The 23,513-nt window shown below is 46.5% G+C and overlaps 1 protein-coding gene across 1 annotated transcript in view; it reads right to left on the reverse strand.

Annotated features, from left to right (window-relative positions):
* LOC149334223 (solute carrier family 13 member 4-like) overlaps positions 1 to 23,513 on the reverse strand; it is a 53,691-nt gene that overhangs the window by 12,614 nt on the left and 17,564 nt on the right. Inside the window, exons 5-8 of the mRNA XM_089557889.1 lie at positions 22,471 to 22,587; positions 13,407 to 13,487; positions 6,936 to 7,034; positions 5,600 to 5,753 (exon numbers count right to left, since the gene is read on the reverse strand). Coding sequence (XP_089414015.1) covers positions 5,600 to 5,753; positions 6,936 to 7,034; positions 13,407 to 13,487; positions 22,471 to 22,587 — 451 coding nt within the window. The remainder of the gene's footprint in view (positions 1 to 5,599; positions 5,754 to 6,935; positions 7,035 to 13,406; positions 13,488 to 22,470; positions 22,588 to 23,513) is intronic.

Genomic DNA, 23,513 nt, shown 5'->3' on the forward strand with positions numbered 1-23,513 from the left:
CCTGTTCGACGTGCGGCCTACAAGCCCAAGCCGAACATCCCTCCTGATCGTAGGACTTCGTCGGGTGTCCCTCCGCCTTAGCGGAGGTGCCTTGCAGGGTCTTCGTGTTGGTAACCCGGTCTTCGATCGGGTTCAGTGCTGACACCGCCGTACTTTGCAAGCTGGAAGGATTTTTGATGAGGTGAGCTGCAAACCGATGTCACTTCGAGAGCGGCGAATCCCAACCATTTAGATGGCGCCTCAACTAACATCTAGCTTCCGTATTGCCACACTGAACGTGAGAGGTCTTTCTGCGCGAAGAAGGCAAAATCAGCTTAAACGTCTCTTGTTCGAAAACGAAATCGATCTGTTGACTGTTCAAGAGACAAAAATTGAAAGCGAAGAGTTGACAGATGCGATGGCAGAAATTTACCGTGCACAGTTCAGTGTTTGCGTGTGCCATGCAAAAGGAAAGTCGGGAGGGTGTCTGATTTTAACTCGAAACGGCAAAGTCGCTGTGGAAATTGTATTTTCCTGTGAAAGTGGCCGGATTGTAGCATGCGATTTTTACTTTTCTGGTGTAGAGTGGAGAGCTGTGTGTGTATATGCACCTAATAGAATTCCCGAACGAGATGCCTTTTTTCGCCGTGTTCAACCTTTCCTGCTGACAGAAAAGCGTGTACTATTGCTTGGAGATTTCAACTGCGTGTGTAGACCTGGAGATAGAACAAGCAACAAAACCCTGCAGGACACGAGTGCCGAGCTACTGTCTGAGATGATTAATGAAGCAGAATTGGAAGATATTGGCATTATAATGCAAGGTTCAGAACAAGCACAGTACACGCATTTCCAAAGCGTTAGTCACGCAAGGCTGGACAGAATTTATGTTCCTTCTGAAGTTGTGCCCTTGTGTTCCCAGTACCAGACTGTGCACGTCAGCTTCAGTGATCATTCATTAGTCGTGATCACACTTGGGGAGAGGAAAAGGACTGTCAAGTTTAGTTGGGAATTATGGAAATTTAATGACTCATTGTTGGAGGATGACGAGTTTAGCAAGAAACTGAAAGACTCAGTCAAAAGCTTGTTAGAAAAAGAGACAGACTTTATACAAACATGGGAACAATTTAAATGCGACGTGAAAGTGGCCGCTATAGAAAGAGCATGTGTTTTAAAGCGTAAAGAAAAACAGCAAGAAAAGGAACTTCGTACCGAGCTTGATTTCATGCTCAGCATGGAAGGCGTCAAGCCGGGGTTGTACAGACAAGAAATAAAAGAGACCAAAACTAAGCTTGAACTAATAGATGAATCGAAATATCGAGCTGCTGTGATAAGGGTGATATATTTGTCGATGCTAGAAGCGTGTCCCACCAGGCATCGGGTCCAGGAGCACCGCCGCAATGCCGAAGGAGGAAGGAACGTGGGCCGGAGACGGGGAGAAGGGGAAGTGAAGGAAAAAAACTGTATTTACATGGTTACATGATTATTTACATTATTTACATAGAGCGGGGCTGAGAATGGCTCTCAGTGGAAGGGCAACGTCTTCGTCAACCGTAGACGACTGGAGCTAGCAGGCTTCTTGGCCACACTCACGGCCGAGTTAAATATCGTCCGGTTTCCCCAGATCCCTGGCTGGGGAATAATGGTCGACGAGCACTGTCCAATCCGATGGACCGAAGGGGACGTTCTTGTCACCACCCACGGCTGGGCAGGTGCGAGCTTTTCCACTCTCCCACAGCTGGGCCGATGAGAGGGGGAGAATGCTGACTCATCCAGCACTGCGGGAAAGGAATCTCCCGAAGTCCTCCAGCAGGGGAATGAACTTGCCTCCCCGCCGATTGCCCAGAACGCGAGTCGGGGACACAGAATTCTTCAATTATCCGCCAGCGTGACCGGCGCCGCCAGGTCGCCTCCGCATTCACGGTGGTTGCTTGGACAATAGCTCCTGGGCCTCGCCTGCCTTCGTCGCCGCTGCACTCTGCTCAAGGAATTTCGCTGGGATTACTGCTGACAATGGCCTTTGACATTCCTACTACACTAAATCCGCTGAGGCTCGGAGGGGCATTCCAAGCATCCAACTTCCCATGGTCGTCGCGAGGTTGTCGACCTCGATGAATGTTCACGGTAGCTGCATGATCGGGCCCACGTGGTCCGAGTGGACACAGGTGTGACGGGAACACACAAAGAGAGTTAAGGGGGGGGGGGGGGGGTAGAAACACAACAAGGGCACGCAGCGAAAGATTTTGGCTTGGGGAGACGCCCACAAAAAGGGCGCTCAGCGACGAAAAACAGTATGCAGTTTCGAAAGAGATAAAGGAAATTTGTTATCGCAATGACGTAACTTCCGAATCTGAGGTGATTGAAAGGGCGTTTCTGGAATATTACCAAAACTTGTTCAGCCTTAAAACGCCTGATGTTGAACATTACAAAACTGCATTCCTGTCGCTAATGCCAAGAGTCGAGGAGGACCTGGCGCAGGTACTTGAGGAGCCCATAACGGCAGCAGAAATCGAAGCTGCAATACAGCAGCTGAGCTTGAACAAGTCGCCTGGGCCGGACGGCCTCGGTGCCGCACTTTACAAGGCTTTGAAAACAGAAATGGCAATAGCATTACAGCGCGTAATAAGCGAGTGTTACGAAAGAAAGTTAACTCCGCCGTCTTTTCGAACTTCCCACGTGGTGTTGATCCCAAAATCGGACGACCCGAGTAGGTTGCAGTCAGTTGAGTGTTACCGCCCAATAAGCTTAACTAACGTAGACTACAAAATTTATATGAAAGTGCTAGCCGGACGACTCCAAACAGTAATTAAAACCCTTGTTGGCCCACACCAGACCTGCGGCATAAAAGAAAGATCCATTTTTACTAACATACACGTAGCTATAAGTGTCCTTGAATGCTGTGATGCAACGGAGGGTCGTGTCGCCATGATGCAACTGGACCTGCATAAGGCGTTTGATAAAGTTGTGCATGAAATTTTGTTCGTGCTTTTGGAACATATGAATGTAGGATGTATCATCACTGATGGCGTGAAAATGGTTTATGATGGCTGTACATCAAGGTTCATAATTAATAACCGCCTGAGTAATAGTATTCCTGTCTTGTCGTCAGTGAGGCAGGGTTGCCCTCTTTCTCCACTGCTTTTTGCACTTTACCTGGAGCCCTTTTGTTTAAAGCTGTTAACTACGCAAAACATTCGAGGTTACGCCTTTTGTCATAATGAAGTGAAGGTATTGGCATATGCAGATGATATAGCAGTGTTCTGCAGAGACCAGGAAAGCGTGCAAGAAGTGGTGAGAGAAGCCGTAAATTTTTGTGATGCAAGTGGCTGCGCGATAAGCTGGAAGAAATGTTTTGGTTTTTGGCATGGAAAGTGGCAGGCCACGCCAGAAGTATTCTGTCGAATGAAGTGGGTAGACACGCCAGGAAAGTACCTCGGCGTGCCGCTAACCAACTACAGAGAAAGCAAAGAATATTGGGCCCATGAAACCGAACGAGTCAAAGCTCAGACAAGCAAATGGGGCGGTCACAACTTTTCCATGTTCGCAAGAGCTACGGTGTGCAACATGTTTTTAGTAGCGAGGATTTTTTACGTTCTGCAAGCGTTAACTTTGCCAAGGACTTCAGTGCAAAGGTTGCACAGAGTGTTTGCAACATTTATTTGGGCGTCAACATGGGAACGTACCAGCCGATGCAATCTGTTCCACAAGGTGCGGAACGGGGGGCTAGGGTTGTCAAATTTATTTCTGAGACAGATAGTCACTAGATTCTTTTTCTTGCGTCAAGATAATGATTTTCTGCGAACTGTTATACAAGTGCGATTGTCAGAATCACTGCCTGATTATGTTGTGTCATCTATGTCTGCAGGGCGGAGTGGGTTAAGTGCTTTTTTGCAAGAAGTTGTTGCAGCAGTCCGTATTATTCGGTCAAAATTTTCCGATGAGTATCTAACCATTGTAACAAGGAAAAAGATGTACAAGGACCTGCTTGATGTGTTTCTGCCAGTGCCTGTTTATCGCAGTGCTTATCTTCTGGGTCCCGAAAGGGATGTGCTAAAAAGAGTCAAAAGAATGCCGGTGAAGCCTTCAGTGCGTTCTTTCTTTTTTCAATTGCATACTGGAACCCTCCCAGTGAAGCCATGGTTGCAAAGCAAAGGCCTTTTTGTACCTTGGTCAGTAGAGTGTCTTATTTGCAAGAAAGTGGAAACTATAGAACATATCTTTCTCGACTGTCATGACGCTGTTTTTCTTTGGGATGTGTTGAAGCGCACACTGAAAAAAGATTTCCCCCTGACTCCTTTTGGAATACGCTTCCTACCATGTGCAGAGCCAGGTGAAGTGCCTTGCGACCTGCTAATGTTGCTCTGCATGCACAGCCTATGGCGTACGCGAATGGATGTCAGGCATGAACATGTTGTTGTGAATCCGGCTCATCAGTATTTCATTGAGGGCATCATGTATACTCAGGAAGTTTTCGGACAGCAAGCTCCTCAGCCTGAGTGGCTGCCTGTCCTCGACCAACTAAAATCATTTAACCCATTTTATCATCGTGCACAAGCTAGAAACTGACCTGTGCTTTTATTGTCATGTCATTGTATTTTTGTTTTGTTTGCCCGGCCAAGTCGGTAATAAAGAAAAAAAAAAGCCCCAGTTAGCTCAATTGGTAGAGCGACTGCTCCGGTGAAGCGGTGGTCCCGGGTTCGAACCCCGGACCAGGACGAATTTTTCTTTAACTACGAAGTTTCTGAGAAAGCTGTATAGCTTTCCTCTGTAGCCGTATGGCTGCGCTCGGGTGGACGCCAATGAGTAATTCCTCCCTTATTACAAATCTACTCCACCTTGGGGGATTCCCCTAAACATTTTACCAATCTTTGGAGATACCTTCACTGCGTCCATGTCTGCGGCGGCTCCTTCTGTGGCCCATCTCTCTGCCTCCGAGATCCTTACACGGCTCTGAGGCGGCTGCAACGGATGCTTTGGGGAGCGCTTGGCTTCCTCCCCGCGCCTCTTCAACGACTGAACACAAAGGCAGTATGTGAGAGCGTTTATTTCACTTAGTGCATCTGCATATTTTCTCCCATTCTGTTTTTTTTTTTACACAGCCTGCCTGACAGATTTGCCACGAGCTAGGGCCCAAAGCCTTGCGAAGAGATTCAGAACTGTCCCAGTAAACACACGAGTGCACCTCCCGAACAATGAAGAGCGGCATCTCGCCTATCAACTCTAGATATGAGGCGTTCATCGCTAGTTTCGTGAGTTAGAGTACAATGCTTCTTTCGCACCCTCCAGGCGGAAAGACCGGAAATTGTCACCATACGAATGCGGCTTAATTTTGGGAATATCGAAAGCGTAGGAGGAAATTACCGGACTATAGTTGCCCGTCGGCTACGTCCAGACCAGCACCGTAGCCGCCCCGTGCGAAGCATGCGCTCCTGGGTGAACACAGCATGCTCGAAATGTCGAAGGGCAGCGAGAATGACACCGCGGCGAGAGTTTTGCGCTGAATTTTCGTGTTAAGCAGGTGCTTAGTTGTTGCGTGTTTTCCACTTTAAGCGTCTTCTTCACCAGGTGCGCCGAGGTACAAATGAAACAACTGGCAAGTCGAGATTTGTAAATCTGTTTGAACCTTGACGACGAGCGAGATGGCGCCGCTTCCGGCGACGGTGATGATGACGCCCCAGGGCAGACTCCGTGCGAGGCCGCCGACGCCTCCAATGGCCCCGTGCTGACTCCAGGGCACGGAATAGGCCAGCACAAGGCACAGCATGCCCAGGGGATGCCTGAAGAGGGTCGATGCGAGACATCGGTGACCTCTAGGATTGAATCCGAAACCTTAATAATTTAGTAATAGAATGGAATTGCAACATATTTCCGCGACTCTTTGTAGCGTTTGTTTGTTGTGTTTATTTGGTTTGGTTTGGTTTATGGGGTTTAACGTCCCAAAGCGACTAAGGCTATGAGAAACGCCGTAGTGGAGGGCTCCGGAAATTTCGACCACCTGGGGTTCTTTAACGTGCACTGACATCGCACAGCACACGGGCCTCTAGAATGTGTTGCGTTTATTTGTTCATCACAAACGAAGCGATAAAGCGGCGTGCCGGCAGCCTTGTTGTGTTTATTTGTTCATCCTTCAAGGCTACCGGCACGCCGCTTTATCGCTTCGTTTGTGACGCAAGACGCGCCTGAATTATCTCGATTGATCGCATCCGGGCGGAGCCGATTCTACTTTGTGCCAGAAAGTTCTAGAACCTTCCACACTTTATCTCGAAGGCTCGCTATGAGCTTTAAAAAGAGCACGGCCGACAGCTGCGGGCATTCTGTTCGACGACCGCCGAGCACGCTTGTTGCTACGCCGCCGCCGAGTGATTCAGTTCTTTGCGGGCGCAAAGTCAGCCCGAATAAAGAGTTTCGTTTCGAAGACGTTCTCGCTGTTTTCCTGTTCGCCGTACTTCAGTCACCACTACGTGACAATATTTACTAAGACATATCAGTTTGTCTCTTTTTAATTGAACGTCACAACTCAGTGCAATATCGCACGCACATTTCTCATCGAACAGCGCACTGCGCTGTCGATTTTCACTTGTGTGTTCATTAACTAAGCCGTATGCTTGCAGACGACCGTTCTGGTTGAGTCTGATGTGGTCACGGCGATTTTTACATTCGTGAATTGCTTTCTCTGAGCAGTCCCGCGGAAGCGGTCATGATAGCGCATCGCGGATCGTGCCACACTATAACTGCCTAATATCAACCACACAGGGTTCGTTACCTTGCACTAACATCTCATAGTAAACAGCCATAACCATGCATAGAAATGCAGCAGCCACTTCAAATTTTTCCTCAAGAGCCGGACGCAACAACAGCCGCTGATTCAGCGCTGTAGACTGCAGCTCTCCAGCTGTCGAGTTTTCAGTCACTAACGGGACTACACTGCTTATCAGCTGCCTGATAAATGCACCTCTTACAATTCCTCAACGCTGGTCTTGACGCCCACACGCTTGTCCGCGACGGCGAGGATTACGATCCAGGAGCCGAACAGCAGGAGCCGCAGGCATTCCACAGGCCTAAAGCATGCATGGAAAAGGAGAAATAATTCCTGTGAGGTTTTTCTCATTATTGCACACCGCACATAATTTTTCAGTTCTGAGCAAGAAGACAGGAACAACATTAAACGAACGACAAAGGAAGCAGCGTGCACTCCTTGTTATATAATACGCGCTGTGCCGAGTAATTCAACTGATTTTACACGAGAGACAACAAAAGCCAGTTGATGCATCATTGCGGGAAAAATCACATGTTGTTTGTAATGGGATGGTTGGTTCATTCGCGTGTCAACAAAATCGTTAAATACAATGTTTGCAAAGAAACGTTACCTTACTATTTAAGAATCACAAAAGAACCATTCGCCGATCTATAATTTAGTCTTACTTTAAACTGAAGAACAATTTAATGGTGGAAACTTGCAACAAATAAATCTTACTCCTACTTTTTGGATTAAACCGTGTCGTCAAACGTAACTATATGTAAATGGGTCTCACACAGTGCATGCATGCTCGAGTTTACACATAATAACTGAATGGTAAGCGAATAGTTTAACATGAGATGGGGTTTCGCTAGTTTTATTTTTGTGAAACAGTTTTTATAAGGCGGGTGCGTTGATATTTTCAACATACGAAGTGCGGAGCTCATGACTGTTGAGCGTAAAAAGTATAAATTAGAGGGGGGGGGGGGTGGTATATCTGAAATTTTCTAATATGAATCGAGTACGAATGATAAGAAAAAATTCATAGGCGCTTTGGCTCTCTAAAATGCTGCAAGGCGGAAGCGTTTCCTGGCACACTGTTTGTTTTTATTTATTTATTTATTTTTTTATATTTCTTTTTCGTTTAGCTGTCTTTTTTCTGTTTCTTCCCCTATTTTTATTTTCCATTTCAGTGTTTATTTTTCCTCTTTTTCTTATTTTTATTGTTTTTATTTTTCTTTTCGTATTTTTATTTCATTTACGAAAATCATGCATTCATTAGATGCGCCTTGATTCATACTCAAACCTTGAGTCTTCGTGGTAGAGTGGTAGCGTCTCCGCTTCAAACGCCAAAGGCCCTGGTTCGATTCTCAGCCTCGACGCTGTTTCTTTTTAAGTAGTGACGCCGAAACGCGGACAAATTAGCCGACACGGCTCCTAACGACAGTATGAGGCATTAAAGGCTTTCGCCTTAAAATCGGTGGACACTTCAGCTACGCCTGGCACAGTATTTTTGTAGGTCTACCGACCATTTAGGTAATTAAGAACACGAGTAAAACGGAAATTCACAACTTCAAATTACATTACTCAGAAGAGTGCAAGACGAACAGTGAGAATGCGCGACGAACGCAGGCCGCGACTGACTGGGATTCAGCCAGGAAGGAAAACTGGTTCGTTCTGTGAAGGCCACTGCGGAGACGAATGGCACCGACCAGCGGCAGTGTCTGGCCTTCCACTGTTTTTGTGCCAGCGATGGAGGGTGCCTCAACATGTCGGCACCACTGCACCAATCTCATTGCGCCAAGCTGTCACGATAGCCGACCAAGCCGGGATTTTAACGCGATATGTCTTTTTTGCTAACGGCCAACGCACGTTCAACGACATGGAAGCCTGATTTTCTGCATAACAGGGTATTTGAAGCTACCGCTAAAAAAAAACAAACGATTTCTAGTGCCAAATACCTCAAGTGCAAAAAATATTTCGAAAAAACGAACTAACAAACGATGAAGTCTATATTTTATAAAATACAATATCCTCTTTTCATGCGAGACGAACGTCGTATACTATAAAAGAAAACTGACAAAACGAGCTAAGAATTGTGAGGAGGGTGTATCGCTCGGACGGCGAAAAGCCTATTACGCGCGCGCATTTTCCGTGTCCTGGTAAAATAACGTGGTCGTAAGGAAGCAATGACCACTGGCGCACCATTCACCGTTTGGATTAAGACGGCTGGCGCATGCTCGGCATATCCGCCAGCAGAACGGGGCAGCTAAGTTCGAAAACGAAACTACGCGTCGCAGCTATGTGGCTTGGCGAAAGGGGGTCTCGTTATGGTCGTCACGGTTGTCGTTAAGCAGATATCACCGGAGCACGAGTTACTATGCGCCATGCGATGGGCGTGTATCGCCCTCCTGATGGCACCACGACCCGATGCCTCCTTGGGGAGATCCATTCAAAATACCGCAAGTAGCCCTTTCCACATTTCACAGCTGACGAAAACGATGTGGCACAACTGTTGCTTAAACAGTTTTGAAAGCGAAAGGACAAGTGTCATAGGTGTGGGCGTGAAATCTGTAGCACACTGCAGAATTCTAAGGCAAAAAAAAAACACTCGCTACTGCGCTGTGATTGTTCGTATAGAATGCGGTTGGCTATGTCGTACCCATCACATGAGATGTCGCACTAGGTCCAACTATCAGCTTCCGAATATTACTGGTATAAGCGATTAAAGACAGGCTACAGTGGATAAGGACCTTATGGGCAGTTGTCCTGGTACTTTAATCCTAATCTGTGGAAAATTTGGCAGCCAGATTTTTTATTTTGGCATAATTTAAAGACGGCGCGCTATTTCAACACTGCTTAATACTCAGGAATTCTTGATAATTTGATTAATACCGAATAATAAGTTTTTGAATCTAATTACAAACAAATGAAACATATTAAAAAATAATTGAATTTCGAGTGCCCGCCTATTTCTACTAAGCATTTAAGCGCAATACCTTAATGAAATGCTGGTACTCCTACGCGAAATAACCGAGATTTAGGAGAAGGCATTCTTGATAATTTGATTAATTCCGAATAATAAATTTTTGAATTGAATTACAACCAAATGAAACATATTAAAAATTAATCGAAATTTCGAATACCCGCATATTCCTACTAAGCATTTAAACACAATACCTTAATGAATTGCTGGCACTCCTAGGCGAAATACCTGAGATTTAGGAGAACGCACCCAACATTATCGAAATACAGAGGAGTAGTAGTATAGTAACGAAAGCTTTTAATTCAAACAGAGGACTGTTGGGCACGCAGGCTTTTGGGCCTCCGCACGGCCACACAGCATTCAAACGTTCACGTTGCTGTGGTCCATGATGTCAGAAGCCCGGTCGGTTGCGTTCTTCTGCCAGACCGTGCCATTGGAGCGCAGCGGGGTCTCCCAGTTTTTCCAGGTGCTGAGGTGCTCCAGGCCCCTCGCGGAATGATCCGCCGGGCATTTCTATAGGATATGGGCGAGTGTGGCGGTGGGGTGGTTGCAGTGGATGCAGGAGGGGCTTGTGAGGGTTTGGTGGTAGCGGAACCTAATATAAGGGGATGGGAGAGTTTGCGTCTTGAGGCGGTGACGTAGGGTGTGGTGATAATGGTCTAAGGAGGGGTGGGTAGGGGAAGGGCTGTCTGTAGGCTCGGTAAGCCAAATTACGTCAGCTCACTGAACGTGTGCATGAGCTCCCAGGAGAACTCCGATGCAGGGGCTGCCTGTGCCCGGAGTATCAGGCATTGGGCTAAGCTCCCCAACCGACTCCCTTCTTTGCTACACAGTCCAACCAAACTCAACCCCCTTTGTCGAGGTTAAGGGAAGTCAGAGTGGCCCTCCTGACTCTATATACCTCCGCTGCTGGTGTTGGCAAAATCTCAAACTCCATTCCCAGCTGGTCAAACATTTAGGGGAAACCCAGAAGGTGGAGTAGATTGGTAATAAGGGAGTAAGTACTTATTGACGTCCACCCAAGCGCAGCCATGCGGCTACAAAGGACAGCTATAGAGCTTTCTCAGAAACTTCGTAGTTAAAGGAAAATTCGTCCTGGTCCGGGTTCCGAACCCGAGACCACAGCTTCACCGGAGCAGTCGCTCTACCAACTAAGCTAACTGGGACAGCAAGTTTATGGTAGGGCGACAGCAAATTGATCATTAACTCGAAGCGGGAACTGTGTTGGTCCAGTGTTTAGGGGAACCTCGGACAAGGACGAATTTTTCTTCAGCTACGAAGTTCCTGAGAAAGCTGTTTAGCTTTCCTTTGTAGCCGCATGGCTGCGCTCAGGTGGATGAGTAATGAGTAATTGCTCCCTTATTCCATGCTCTGCATCCCTGGTGATAAGTCGACCACTCAGATTGACTACATTAATGATTCTCGGCTTAGGGCACCTTCCCCAAGTCGTGGCGTCAAGCCAAGGTTATATTTATCCTCAAAGCAAACAAACATTCACACTAGCCAACCTCCGCCCAATATCTCACATGTCTTTTCTCGGGAACTTTTCGAACACGTCGTGTTGGAGAGGCTGACAACACCATGACGCGCAACAACCTCTTCTTCACAGTATGGTCGGCACCCGTCCCCATTTTTTCGCGCAGGATACCATGCTGCAGCTCCTCACTGACATCTTTGACCCAGCCATCTCTGGACACACAAAGTCCACCGTGGCTTAGTATTTCTCCAGAGCCTTTAATTGTGTTCTCCATCAGGCGATGATAACGGCCTTCTGCCCTCTTCTAATTGGTGCACCTACGTAGGTACACCTATAATACAACCGCGCGGCTGAGGCCCACTTGGGCCCACAAGCATCACCTTCTTACTTCCTCAGAAAAGTGGGAACCTCTTCAAGGCTGCATCCTCGACCCTTTCCTTTTCAACACGACCGACTCCTCTGCGCCCATAAACTCGCCACAACACCACACCTCCTGCACACCCTTTGTGCCGATGATATCATGCTGTGGACAGCTCACGGCAGTGATGGTGACATAGCGGACACATTACCATTCACCGCCACATTAACAAAAGAACGCCCGCGAAGCACCGGGCTCTCGTGCTGGCCAGCAACGTTCCCAAAACAGAAAGTTAGAGATTTACGTCACACACAATCCACATTGCGTAAACGCGGAGAGCCTAAGCGCTAGCGCTTAGTAGCTCGAAATGTGCGACAGGCGCAGACATTATGAAATGTTTGTTAGGCTTGCACTTTAAGGCTTGACGTTTTAAACCAGTTATCCCTGATGTATTACTGCTAAGTTTTACGCTCCGCACATGAAAGCGCGATGCACTGTTACCAGAATCACTCGGAAGCCAAGCGAGATGGCGGCATGTTACCCGCGCCCGCCTTCGCGCCACGAGACTCTCAAAATGTCTTCCAGCCACCAAGACTGTAAAACCTGTCAGATTCAGCTTTTGAAAGCAGACATTTATTTCTCAAAAAGCCTTCCTTAGAATGTTAAAGCAACAACGAAACGCCGTTTGCTTTGTTTCTCGTTTTCATGGTATTTCGCGGGTTTTGTTTTAAAGCCAGCAAAAACAGTTATCTGAATCACCGCTTGTTGGAAGCACTAAGATAATTTAAAGCTTCCTTTTGCCCAAAGGGCTTCTATTAACATTAGTGATCCTAAAACACATTGTGGGAAACTTCATTTACGTACATTTCTGAGTAAAAGCGGATTTCCTGGCTTCTCCCGATGATGACGGTTGTCCAGCTGGAGGACACGCATGTATTGCCGGAAAATGTGGTTTTTAGGATTTTGCCTTCAGGCGATTCCACTCCGAGATTATTTGAACCAAAGAAAAAGCTATGCCGCAATTTTCAATTGAAACGCATGTAGCGTAGTCTCCGTGATGCGAAACCAAACAAACGGTGCATACGCAGGCATTTTTGTTCCATTGCGACCCTTACATTTGGTTTCCGGGTCTTTTACAGCTTAAAAATAGCCCCATTTTTAGTTAGATTGGTCACAGTGACAATACCGGCCAATGTTTATTGGCTCTCAGTGTTAGTTTAAATATCGCTAGTGCAAAATAAACTGCAGATGACTTCAAGCAACTTCAACAGCCCCGACTTGTTTTCCCTCAGGAAATACTGTTCAGTAAAGCTTAAATGCCCGCTTGCTGGTATGCAGTCATTGTAGGGAAACAGCGCAACAGCGGTGGGGAATAGACAAAACAAGCAATGTCTTTGTCCCACCGGTCCCAGCAGTGCCAGAAAAAATCTAGAGGCAAGGTCTTCAGCATGTCACTCGGTCGGCTGGGCGCTACTCTGAAGGCTAGAATTGGAAAAAAGTAATTTAAGGCAGGCATCAAAAGAAGGCTCAAATTTTAACACTTTTCATTCAGAACAGATTGATCATTGGCCAGAAGTTACTGATAGATATAGTGCGCTATTTAAAAATTACGAAAGCAGTTTCAGGCCTTTTACGGCCTCAAAAGGAGTCGGCTTTCAGTAGTGAAAGAGCAACTTTAACGAAATAATTCTGAAGAAATGGTGTGTACTCTTCTACATGAGCGGTCGCAATGCAGGCCGGATTGACGCCAGCAGCCCCTGGCGAGCATCGCATGCGTGGCAGCGCTGCATACTGTTACGAAGGGAGCGAAGGAGCAGGCACAGTGGCGCGGGATTAGTGCTCGCGCTAGGCCCGCAGCCAATAAGATACGCACCCGATCTGCCCCATGCTTTGGCGCTTCCGCTGTAGGTACATCTGGATGCTGGTGTCGGCGCTCTTGCTCAGCTCCCCGTCACTGCGAACAGGAGTGAGAGAAATGAGTTACTACGGAAGGAACGGCCTCAGATCACGCTTACATTGATCAGCGTCTCTCTACAGTCGAGCTTCTGAATCTGGTATCCATAGCAGTGTTTTCTTAATATTTCAGTAAGGTGCCTTTCAGGCAATTTCTCTCCCCTCCTTGTATGCGATATCCACCGACACGTTGGTGACGTGAAGTTCACGCATATTTCGCTATTCGTGAACTTCACGTCATCAACGTGTTGGTGGATATTGGAGACAAGGAGGGGAGAGAAATTGCCTGAAAGGCGCCTTATTCCAATATCAAGAAAACACTGCTATGTTCCAACATATTTCGCTATTTCTTTTTCTTTGCGCCGCCGCGGTGGCTGAGTAGTTATGGTGCTCGGCTGCTGACCCGAAAGACGCGAGTTCGATCCCGGCCGCGGCGGTTGAATTTCTTTGGAGGAGAAATTCTAGAGGCCCGTGTACTGTGCGATATCAGTGCACGTTATAGAACCTCGGGTGGTCGAAATTACCCGAGCCCTCCACTACGTCGTCTCTCATAGCCTTAGTCGCTTTGGGACGTTAATCCCCATAAACCATCTTGAATAAACAGCGCGAACGAAGACGAGCACAAAAGACAAGAAAATGGACGACACAGCGCTGACTAACAACTGAGGGTTTATTGCTGATCACACAAGTATAAATACATAGATGTCGGCAGAGAGGGAAAGGTATACAAAGTGCAAAACAAAAAACAAACCATAAATGTGACAACAGCAACAGAAGCGCGCTAGAAATCAGCGGAGATTATCAGCCCCCAGGAGTGACAGCTCTTTTTCCAGTAGTGTTAGCGAAGGAGCGCTTATACATGCATTTCCCTGCTTGAATATGTTGAAGGCCTCGATAATTTCCCTCGCGGTTTTTTCCTGATTTTTGGCAATGACCTTGGTTTCATGATATAGCGGTACGCACTGTTTCTTCTCTGTCTTTGCCCATTCACAATCCCGGCAATGAATGCCGAGGTGACCGGAAACTACTTTTGACACTTTATAGCTGTGTTCGCTCAGCCTTTTATTGATACATCGTCCCGTCTGTCCAACGTACTGCCCTCCACAGGGCAGAGGGATGTTATAAACGACCCCCTTATCACAAGGGACGAAGCGTGACTGGTGCTTGGTTGTGCACTTCGCCACTTTGCACTTCGCCACTTCGCCAAATTATCGAGGCCTTCAACATATTCAAGCAGGGAAATGCATGTATAAGCGCTCCTTCGCTAACACTACTGGAAAAAGAGCTGTCACTCCTGGGGGCTGATAATCTCCGCTGATTTCTAGCGCGCTTCTGTTGCTGTTGTCACATTTATGGTTTGTTTTTTGTTTTGCACTTTGTATACCTTTCCCTCTCTGCCGACATCTATGTATTTATACTTGTGTGATCAGCAATAAACCCTCAGTTGTTAGTCAGCGCTGTGTCGTCCATTTTCTTGTCTTTTGTGCTCGTCTTCGTTCGCGCTGTTTATTCAAGATGCTTAACCAACTAGCCCGCAAAAACGTGTTAACCCATAAACCAACCAAACCCATCTCTCTACAGTGGAGTTTCTGAATCTGATATTCATAGCAGTGTTTTCTTGATATTGGAATAAGGTGCCTTTCAGGCAGTTTCTCTCCCCTCCTTGCCTCCGATATCCACCAACTCGTTGGTGACGTGAAGTTCACGCATATTTCGCTATTTTCGTGGTACGGAACGCTTTCAACAGGCCGCACGGATTAGGCGGACACGAGCACCCAGAAGAGATGCGTGCCCCGCTTGCGAGTAGAAATAATGTCTAGTGACAAAATCAAAAGGCGCGGCAACTCATTACCAAGCACAGGGACACAGGGTGGACGTACGAACAGATCCGGAAAGAAAAACAGGTGTAGGTGGTGACAGGAAAGTAAAAAAAAGGAGGCGTAGTGAAAGGCGCCAAAATAAGTTTGGCACCATGGGGTTCTGGAACGTGAACGGGGTTCTGGAACGTGAACGGGGAAGTCACAAAACTCTGGCGGCTTCTGAATTTCGCCATCATTAAAATGCGTCCGCCGCGGACAAGATTTAACACTGCGACTTCACGCTCAGAGCCAACCTCTGAATCACCGAAAAAGCATAGCGCTTACGAGAGGTAACAGATGGGGGCGTACGAGACAGTGTTGGGAAAACATCGGTTGGATAGTGGTGGCTGAGGAGCGGCAACAGGGTGAGTGGAATGCGTAGCTACAGGACGACGCCGCATCGAAGATCACTTAAAGCAAGAATGGCGAAGGGGTCGAGTACGCCCAGAGCAGGAATTTAACTCGCAGTTTCTTGAAAGCTACACCACTTTGTGACTTACTTCATGGGCATTTGAATCTCCCCACAGTAGTCGCCAAAATAGTAATTACCTTGTTCATAACTACACAGAGGATAGGTTGTGTCTGCTCCACAAGAATTATCGGCACGCTGAGAAGGGTATTAAGGCGGAAGCCTTTAATGCCTCAGCGTTGTAAGCAGGAGATGTCGACAGAAATGTCACGCTTTTCAATTGGTCGAAATGGTCGGGAAGTCACAATGCGCGAATTTCAAACGGGGCCAATGGTGCTTTGGCTGGTAACCATGCAACCACTTAAAGGGATCGTAAAGTGATGTTCCAAGTAAGTGGGACTGAGTATAGTCAATTGGCTTAATTAACCAATTAGCCTATATAACCGTTCCAGTCAGACCAAATAAATAAATAAAAACCGAGTAGGAAAATCGTCAACTCGGGGAATCGAACCGGGGTCTCCAGAGTGCGAGACAAGCACGGTTCCCCCTCCGCCATGCCAACTTTTTTGTCTTTATTGCCTGTTTTGACAGATTACAACAGATCATAAACAGATGTTCTGTGCTGCACTCTCAAACATCAAGAGCGGACATGTGTTTCACTCGCGCGAGAAAATCAAAACTGTTTCAGGGAACACAACTCTCCCATCAACTCGATAACTTCATCTCCAAAACATAGCTCCTTGTACACTTCACGTAGCTTAAATATGTTTTCTTTGAAGTAATCGCGGACGGAACGCGCATCTTCATCACAGTGTCGTATAGCCATCCTGCTTCGCCAAATACTGTGGAGGCCAAGCAGGAAAATTACATCATATTTATAAAGATCCGGCTCAACGTCCAGGAATCGTATCCCATACGGCGTCAAGGGTAAATCTTTCTTTATTGTACGCTGGAGCACGTCCCAAAAGAGCAGCGCATCCCAGCCATCAATAAAGACGTGTTCTATTCACTCTGGTTTGTGACACAACAAGCAGCCAGCACCCCATGGTAGAAACAATCCCTTCTCCTCCATCCATGTTTTAACCGGCAACGTTCCAGTGTGTAACTTGAAGAAAAACGTCTTCACACCCGCTGGCACGACCATTTTTTGTACTCTTTTTAAAACATTTCCTGCTTGGCCTCCACTATACAGAGATCGATAGGTTGGCTCCGGGAAGACAGAGTCCAGCAAATCTTTTAACAATTTCTTACGCGTGACATTAGAAAGATATTCCAAATTGAAGCGCACATTAAGAAACCGGAAAGCAAAGACCACTTCTTTCAAATACCTACTTGCACTGTATCTCATCCCGTCCACACTGGAAATAACAGTTTGGCAAAGCCGAAGAAAGCCTCACTTGAATAAACGTCCGCAGTAAAGGGTCGCGTTGATCTCGAAGAAACAGAAATCTTGACACCACCTTCCTCAGGTACAAGTGTGGCAAGGAAAGACCCCCTTTTCTCAAACGCAGAAATAAATTATCACGTTTAGTCCTCTCACATGAGGACTGCCAAACAAAAACTGCGAAGAGACGATGAAACTTTTGAATGCTAAGTCTAGAGCATGAAAGGACCTGCAACAAATAGCACACTTTTGAAACCAGATATACATTGCATATTGTCACGTTGTAGTGACGGCAGTCCAGCGGTCAGGAAGGCACCAGAAAGACTTGCAAACGAAGCTCTTTATTTGGGCTGACTTGTGCCCGCAAAAGAACTGAATCACTCGGTGGCGGCGTAAGCAACAAGCGTGCTCGTCAGTCGTCGAACTACGAATGCCCGCCAAGGTAGATGTACTATGGTAGCGTAGGCTGCATAGAAGCCCATACGTTCAAAACATGGCGGCTCATGGTGCGCAGCCAGCGCCGTCTTCGAAATGCGTGGACAACTAAAAAGTGACGTCATAATTAAAACAAAAACGCGACGTTGAAGTCACGTGTTTTAGTGACGTCATATTCGTGACGTCAACGTCACGTGCTGCTTGGCGGGAAAAATAAACTGCTGAACGCCGCGACGCTCCAGCGCGACACCCGACACGAGAACGAAGAAAGAAGACACGACGAGTGCCAACCACCAACGCTATTTTTAGGTAGTCAGTTCTCGTTGTGCCATTTTCCTTCGCCTTCGCCTCAGGTGTCGCGCTGAAGCGATGAAATGTGACGCCGCCGGACAGGTTATCGCTCGCACATCGTGCAACCGCACACCTCTTTTTTGCGTACGGGTGCCCCATGGCCACAGACGATGCCCTTTTGGGGCAAAAGCGACAGAACCGCACCCAACCGAACGAAACTACACAGAAGCGCTGGCAAAAGGGAAAAGCGGAAACTGTACACGAACGATGCACACCAAGAACTCGAACAACAAGCAACGAGGAAAAAGTAGGGCTAGCAGAATCGAGTTTCAAACAAAAGCAAGCAGAATGGTCAAAAGATATGATAAGGGTATGACATCAGAGCACCGTCAACCTTGGCATCGTCCCGCTGCCATTACCGCTGCTCTGAGCGAACGCTGTCATAAAAATTTTTACAAAGCAAGCGCTATACTTTCTAACAAAATGCACACAACTAAAACATTTTAAAAAGGAATCACTGCAATTGTTTTCGAATGCATTTGAAACACAAAATATGTCCTAATTATTTTCCTCTTCTAGTCGTGTTTGTCCACTCATTTCATTTTGGCGCTTTAGTTCCACCACTAATTTGATGTCGCTAGCACTTGGTTCTGGACCGCATTCAGGCTCCGGCTTCGCGACCTATTTCAATTGACCTTGTGCCCGCTGCTAGCGGCATCGTTGAATTTAAAGCCGGCAAGGAAACTTCGAGATAACAGCAATAACAGGTCGAGATCATCTAGATTAATCTGGAAACACGTAGATGCAGCTGTTCATGGCTGTGAACAATCGAGATTAGTCCGGTCGCTTCTCGCGTCACGAACAAAAATGACAACACCCCTTTTCTGCGGCTTTGCGCGAACGGACGCTACAATGATACGCGGCAATATGTTTGCGCGCGCGAATACAGACAGTTCCTTTCCCGACCATTTCTGTGCACGCGTGGAGAGTTCTTGAATTTTCTCCTTCCAAAAGTCATCGTTATCTCGATACTTGTCAAGAGGTACACCTAGGTATTTGGAAGGAACATGTGACCATTTTACACTTGCATGAAACAAAGGCGCTGATGCCCAATTCCCATGCCAAAGGCCCGCACACTTGTCCAGGTTAACAACGCTATCGGTTACATCACAAAACCTACGAACAACCGACATCGCATGTTCTATGCTGCTGTGGTCACTACAGAAAACTGCCACATCATCGGCATAAGCCAATACTTTAATTTCACATGCATCCAGTTCGAAACCACGAACACAGCTGTTATTTATTACATTTCGGCAAAGTGCCCCCAGGTACAGAGCGAAAAGTAGCGGTGACATTGGGCAGCCTTGCCGCACGTATGCTATTAAGCAATTTTGTCTGTGAGCTCTCGGTTAACAACCAGATTTGTGGTACAGTTACTATAGGCCATTTTAACACCTTTTAAAATAAGTTCTCCAACACAGACATTGTTCGAGGATTTTAAAAAGAATGTCATGACATACTAAATGAATTTGCAACGTTCCGACTCGCCTAAAGTCAGCGTCAGTGCATTCCAGTATACTCCGAGTGCCATGAACATTCGTGAAGATGGTCCGCCCTTGAATTCCACACGTCTGGTGGGGGCCAACCAAGATGTCCATAACTGATTGTAAACGTTTGGCTAATACTTTCATAAAACTTTTATAATCAACATTAGTAAGCGTTATCGGCCGATAACCAGTAACTTGCTTAAGCTGTGCAGGATTGTCAGTTTTCGGTATAAGTACTGTATGTGCACGGGAAAACGACGGTGGTAAAATACCAATTCTAAATGACTCTTCATAAACCCGTTGTAAAATGAGAGCAGTTTCACGTTTGAACGCCTTATAAAATTCTTCTGTTATCCCGTCAGGACCTGGCGATTTCCCCAAGTGAAGCTCGTCAATAGCGTATTCCAGTTCCGCTGTTGATAAGCCGGCAGACAGGATGTCAATGTCTTCACTGGTCAGTAGGGGTAATAGACTTAAAAATTCATCCTGAAAGGCCTGTACATCCGACGATTTGGAAGCGAACAAATCACGGTAATGCTCACTGAAAGCCTCCCTTATCGCCTTGGGATTGTCTGTCAGAATGCCTTTGTTTTCAATTTCTACGATATCTTTTCTTCTAGCGTATCTTTTTTCTGTCGTCAAATTCCGCCTACTGGGCATATCATCTGCCAGCAAGCGATCTGTTCGTGCACGAATTGCAGCTCCCTGAAACAATGTCACATCGATAACCTCAAGCTTTGCTTTAACTTCGCTGATAAGGTCAGTGTATAGTCCCGGAGCTCTATTTTCCACTATAATTAATTCTTTCAACATCTGTTTTATGTTCTTCTGTTCCGCTTTTTCAGCGTGCTTGATTTCTACGGACCTTTCAATAGCCCTCATTTTGACATCAACTTTGAATTCCTCCCACTTTTCTGCCCAACTTTTTCCATAATTCAACCGAACTTCTAACATATATCTGTCTCCCATATCTCGGTGGACACCTGAACCTTTCCGTAACGGAAAGGGAGGAAGATGGTAGTGAACGAAGACACCGTATTCACTAGACGCGCTTTTGTTCATTGCAAACCATCCAGCTGGCATGGCGGAGTTTCTAAAAGAAACGTATCGTAATTTTAGAAACTCCGCCATTGCAGCTGGATGATTTGCAATGAACAAAAGCGCGTCTAGTAAATACGGTGTCTTCGTTCACTACCATCTTCCTCCCTTCCAGTTACGGAAAGGTTCAGGTGTCCACCGAGATATGCGAGACAGATACATGTCCTTTCCTCAAAAATGAATCTACCGGCGAGCAAGGCGTAGAGCCGAACAGGCGATGGCGTTTTGTGGACTCCCTGGCAGCGTAGCAAGACGCTGTCGCGTTCCGCTCTTAGAGGCGAAGCTTAACATCTTAACCACACATCAGTAACATAAGCAGCAACATCGCACCTAAGGCTTTCGCCTCACCGCAATTTACGTCAACAAAGCGCTCCCCGGAATTTTTAGTCTGAAGATGTTGCGCTGTAGCCGTGAGGAACGTCCATTGCCTCAAAATTAGCGTCGTTAATAAGGGATCTTGGCTGCACCCGTTAAAGTGAGACTTCTCTCAGTCCGAGTGGATTTATTTTTCCGACTGCGCCTCACTCACAACAAGTGGTGCACCATGCTTTTGGTCTGCCTCACTGCGCTGACCCCACAGGATTTGCTGGAAAGATTTGAGCTCTTTAATTCCCTTTGCTTGAGTATCGGCGGGGTACCCAGAAGCTATAAGCGACCTTAACCCACTGCAGTTTCTCACTGGGTGCTGCTCCTAATGTGATGGGATCGAATGTCGACCGTGCTGACCGCATTTCAGTGAAGGCTTGATTTGGTTTAGTTTACTGGTGTTTAACGTCCCAAAGCGACTCAGGCTATGAGAGACGCCGTAGTGAAGGGCTCCGGAAGTTTCTACCACCTGGGGCAAAACTACGGAAACGCCTCTTTTCAGCGCGAAGTCAAACATTTAAATAATCCCAGATGGCATCAATTTGTCTGTAGTACTCCACTATGCAGTCCCTTATAGCCCACGAGTCGCTTGAGGACGTGAAACCAAGTGCTGAATTCTTAGCAGGATTCTTGGCATTTTATTCGTTAGGCAACTGTGTAATACTTTAAATAAAATTATTCAGGCCAATAGGCAGTCTTCCAATGTGCTGTGAAATCTTTCTTTTAATTTTTGTCCATCGTTCAAATTGAGCAGTAAACAATGAAGTAGGAAATTATCGGTGAATGTTTTGACTATAGAAGACACAATAATTGCAAAACATGCAAGCCTGTCGAGGGCAGATCGCTTGATATATTGTTTGTTAAGTGGAAAGTTATGTCAAAAAACGGCTTGCATAAGTAACTTCCAGTTGAAAAATCGGCTTGTCGAGAATTTCTTGGTCTGCCCCAAAATTTATGATTTGCAGCTTTGAGAAGTGACCTTAGGTTAAAAGACCACGTATTTGGCTCCAACTTCTGCCTTTGTTACTTGGCAGACGAAGCAAGAGGCACTATGTTTATCGGTGACAGGAGATGCGTGCCTTGTAATGCAGTTGGCAGTCACTTCTAAGCGATTAAAACCATACGTCGCAGTACAGACTCCCACGAAAGTGACAAACAAAAACGCACAAGCGTATTTACAGGGAGTAAACATTTCATGTGTTTTTAAGAACATGAAAATGCGTCCGTGCAGAAACCAGACACATACCTACCGTTCGAAATCTGCACAGAAGTACCGAATTGCATGAGCGTGCACAGGTGTAATAAAACGCTGAGCGGTACCATGAGAAGCGGTATCTGATGTTCCTGTGCACTCCTTCTTTAACACAAACAGCAGAAATTATACACCGAAATATAGAAGTCAAGAGTAAATATTGTGATGCTAAATATTTCGACCCTTGTACTATATGAAAGGTTATCTACGCATCCACACTATAGAAAGTTTCAGTTTCAGTTTGATTTCCCTCAAAGCAGAAAGGGGCTCGAACAAAAGTGAAAAACTGTTCACACGGCGCACGTTGAAGCCAGTAAGGCGACAGCACAAGGCAACTCACAAATAGCGCAGTACGCAGGCTCGAATCTGCAGCCAAGCCAACAGCCATGAGACGTACTCCATGGGCAGCAGCATCGCCGTCCACACCAGGGTGTTGGTGACTTCCGCCTTGAACCTGCTGCAAAGCCACAAACACAATAACAGCCAAGCTCAGCCTCAGAACCTAGCTTTCGAAATGTTCGGGCTCAGAAAAACAATTCCATCGACAGAATTTCATTCTATTGGCCGAATGAATGAAAAAGGTTGGTTGGTTGGTTTATGGGGTTTAACGTCCCAAAGCGACTGAGGCTATGAGAGACGCCATAGTGAAGGGCTCCGGAAATTTCAACCACCTGGGGTTCTTTAACGTGCACTGACATCGCACAGCACACGGGCCTCGAATTTCTCCTCCAAAGAAATTCAACCGCCGCGGCCGGGATCGAACCCACGTCTTTCGGGCCAGCAGCCGAGCACCATAGCCACTGAGCCACCGCGGCGGCTTGAATGAAAGAGGTATTCAGGACAACATCCATGCAGTGTCGTAAGGGCTAGCAGCCTATAGCGGTTAGATTGGAGGCACTGGGTCAGTCTCTCTATTTCTTACGTCACGAGTTATGTTAACGCAGTGTTTTTGATTGTTCAAAGCCATGCGCCACCTGATGGCAGCCAAGAATGATTTCTCCCAAATTTTATTTATTTTATTTTATTTTTATTTACAGATACTGCAATCCACAAGGGATTTCAGCAGGGTGGAAATTAACGCAAACGTAATCAAAGGCAACACAACAAAGGGAAGGCAATATACACTGCCAGGTAGAAAAACAAACGCCATAACAATCGCCATTTTTTAACACAATGCACTAAACTCCAAAATATGAACAATTAAGTTTTTTGGGCCATCAGCAGAGACTGGCGGCAAACAAATAAACGAAGGGTTGAGTTACTGCAGTATTATTTAAGTTATTCCAGTCAGTTGCAGTCCGGGGACAAAAAGAATATTTAAAACAACTATTTCTTACACGTGACAGAAGCCAACAGCCACAGAAACCAAGGAGCGCAGGGGAT

The sequence above is a fragment of the Amblyomma mixtum genome, chromosome 8 (assembly GCF_055824585.1).
Source record: "Amblyomma mixtum isolate Tamu chromosome 8, ASM5582458v1, whole genome shotgun sequence".
Classification (NCBI taxonomy): Eukaryota; Metazoa; Arthropoda; class Arachnida; order Ixodida; family Ixodidae; genus Amblyomma; species Amblyomma mixtum.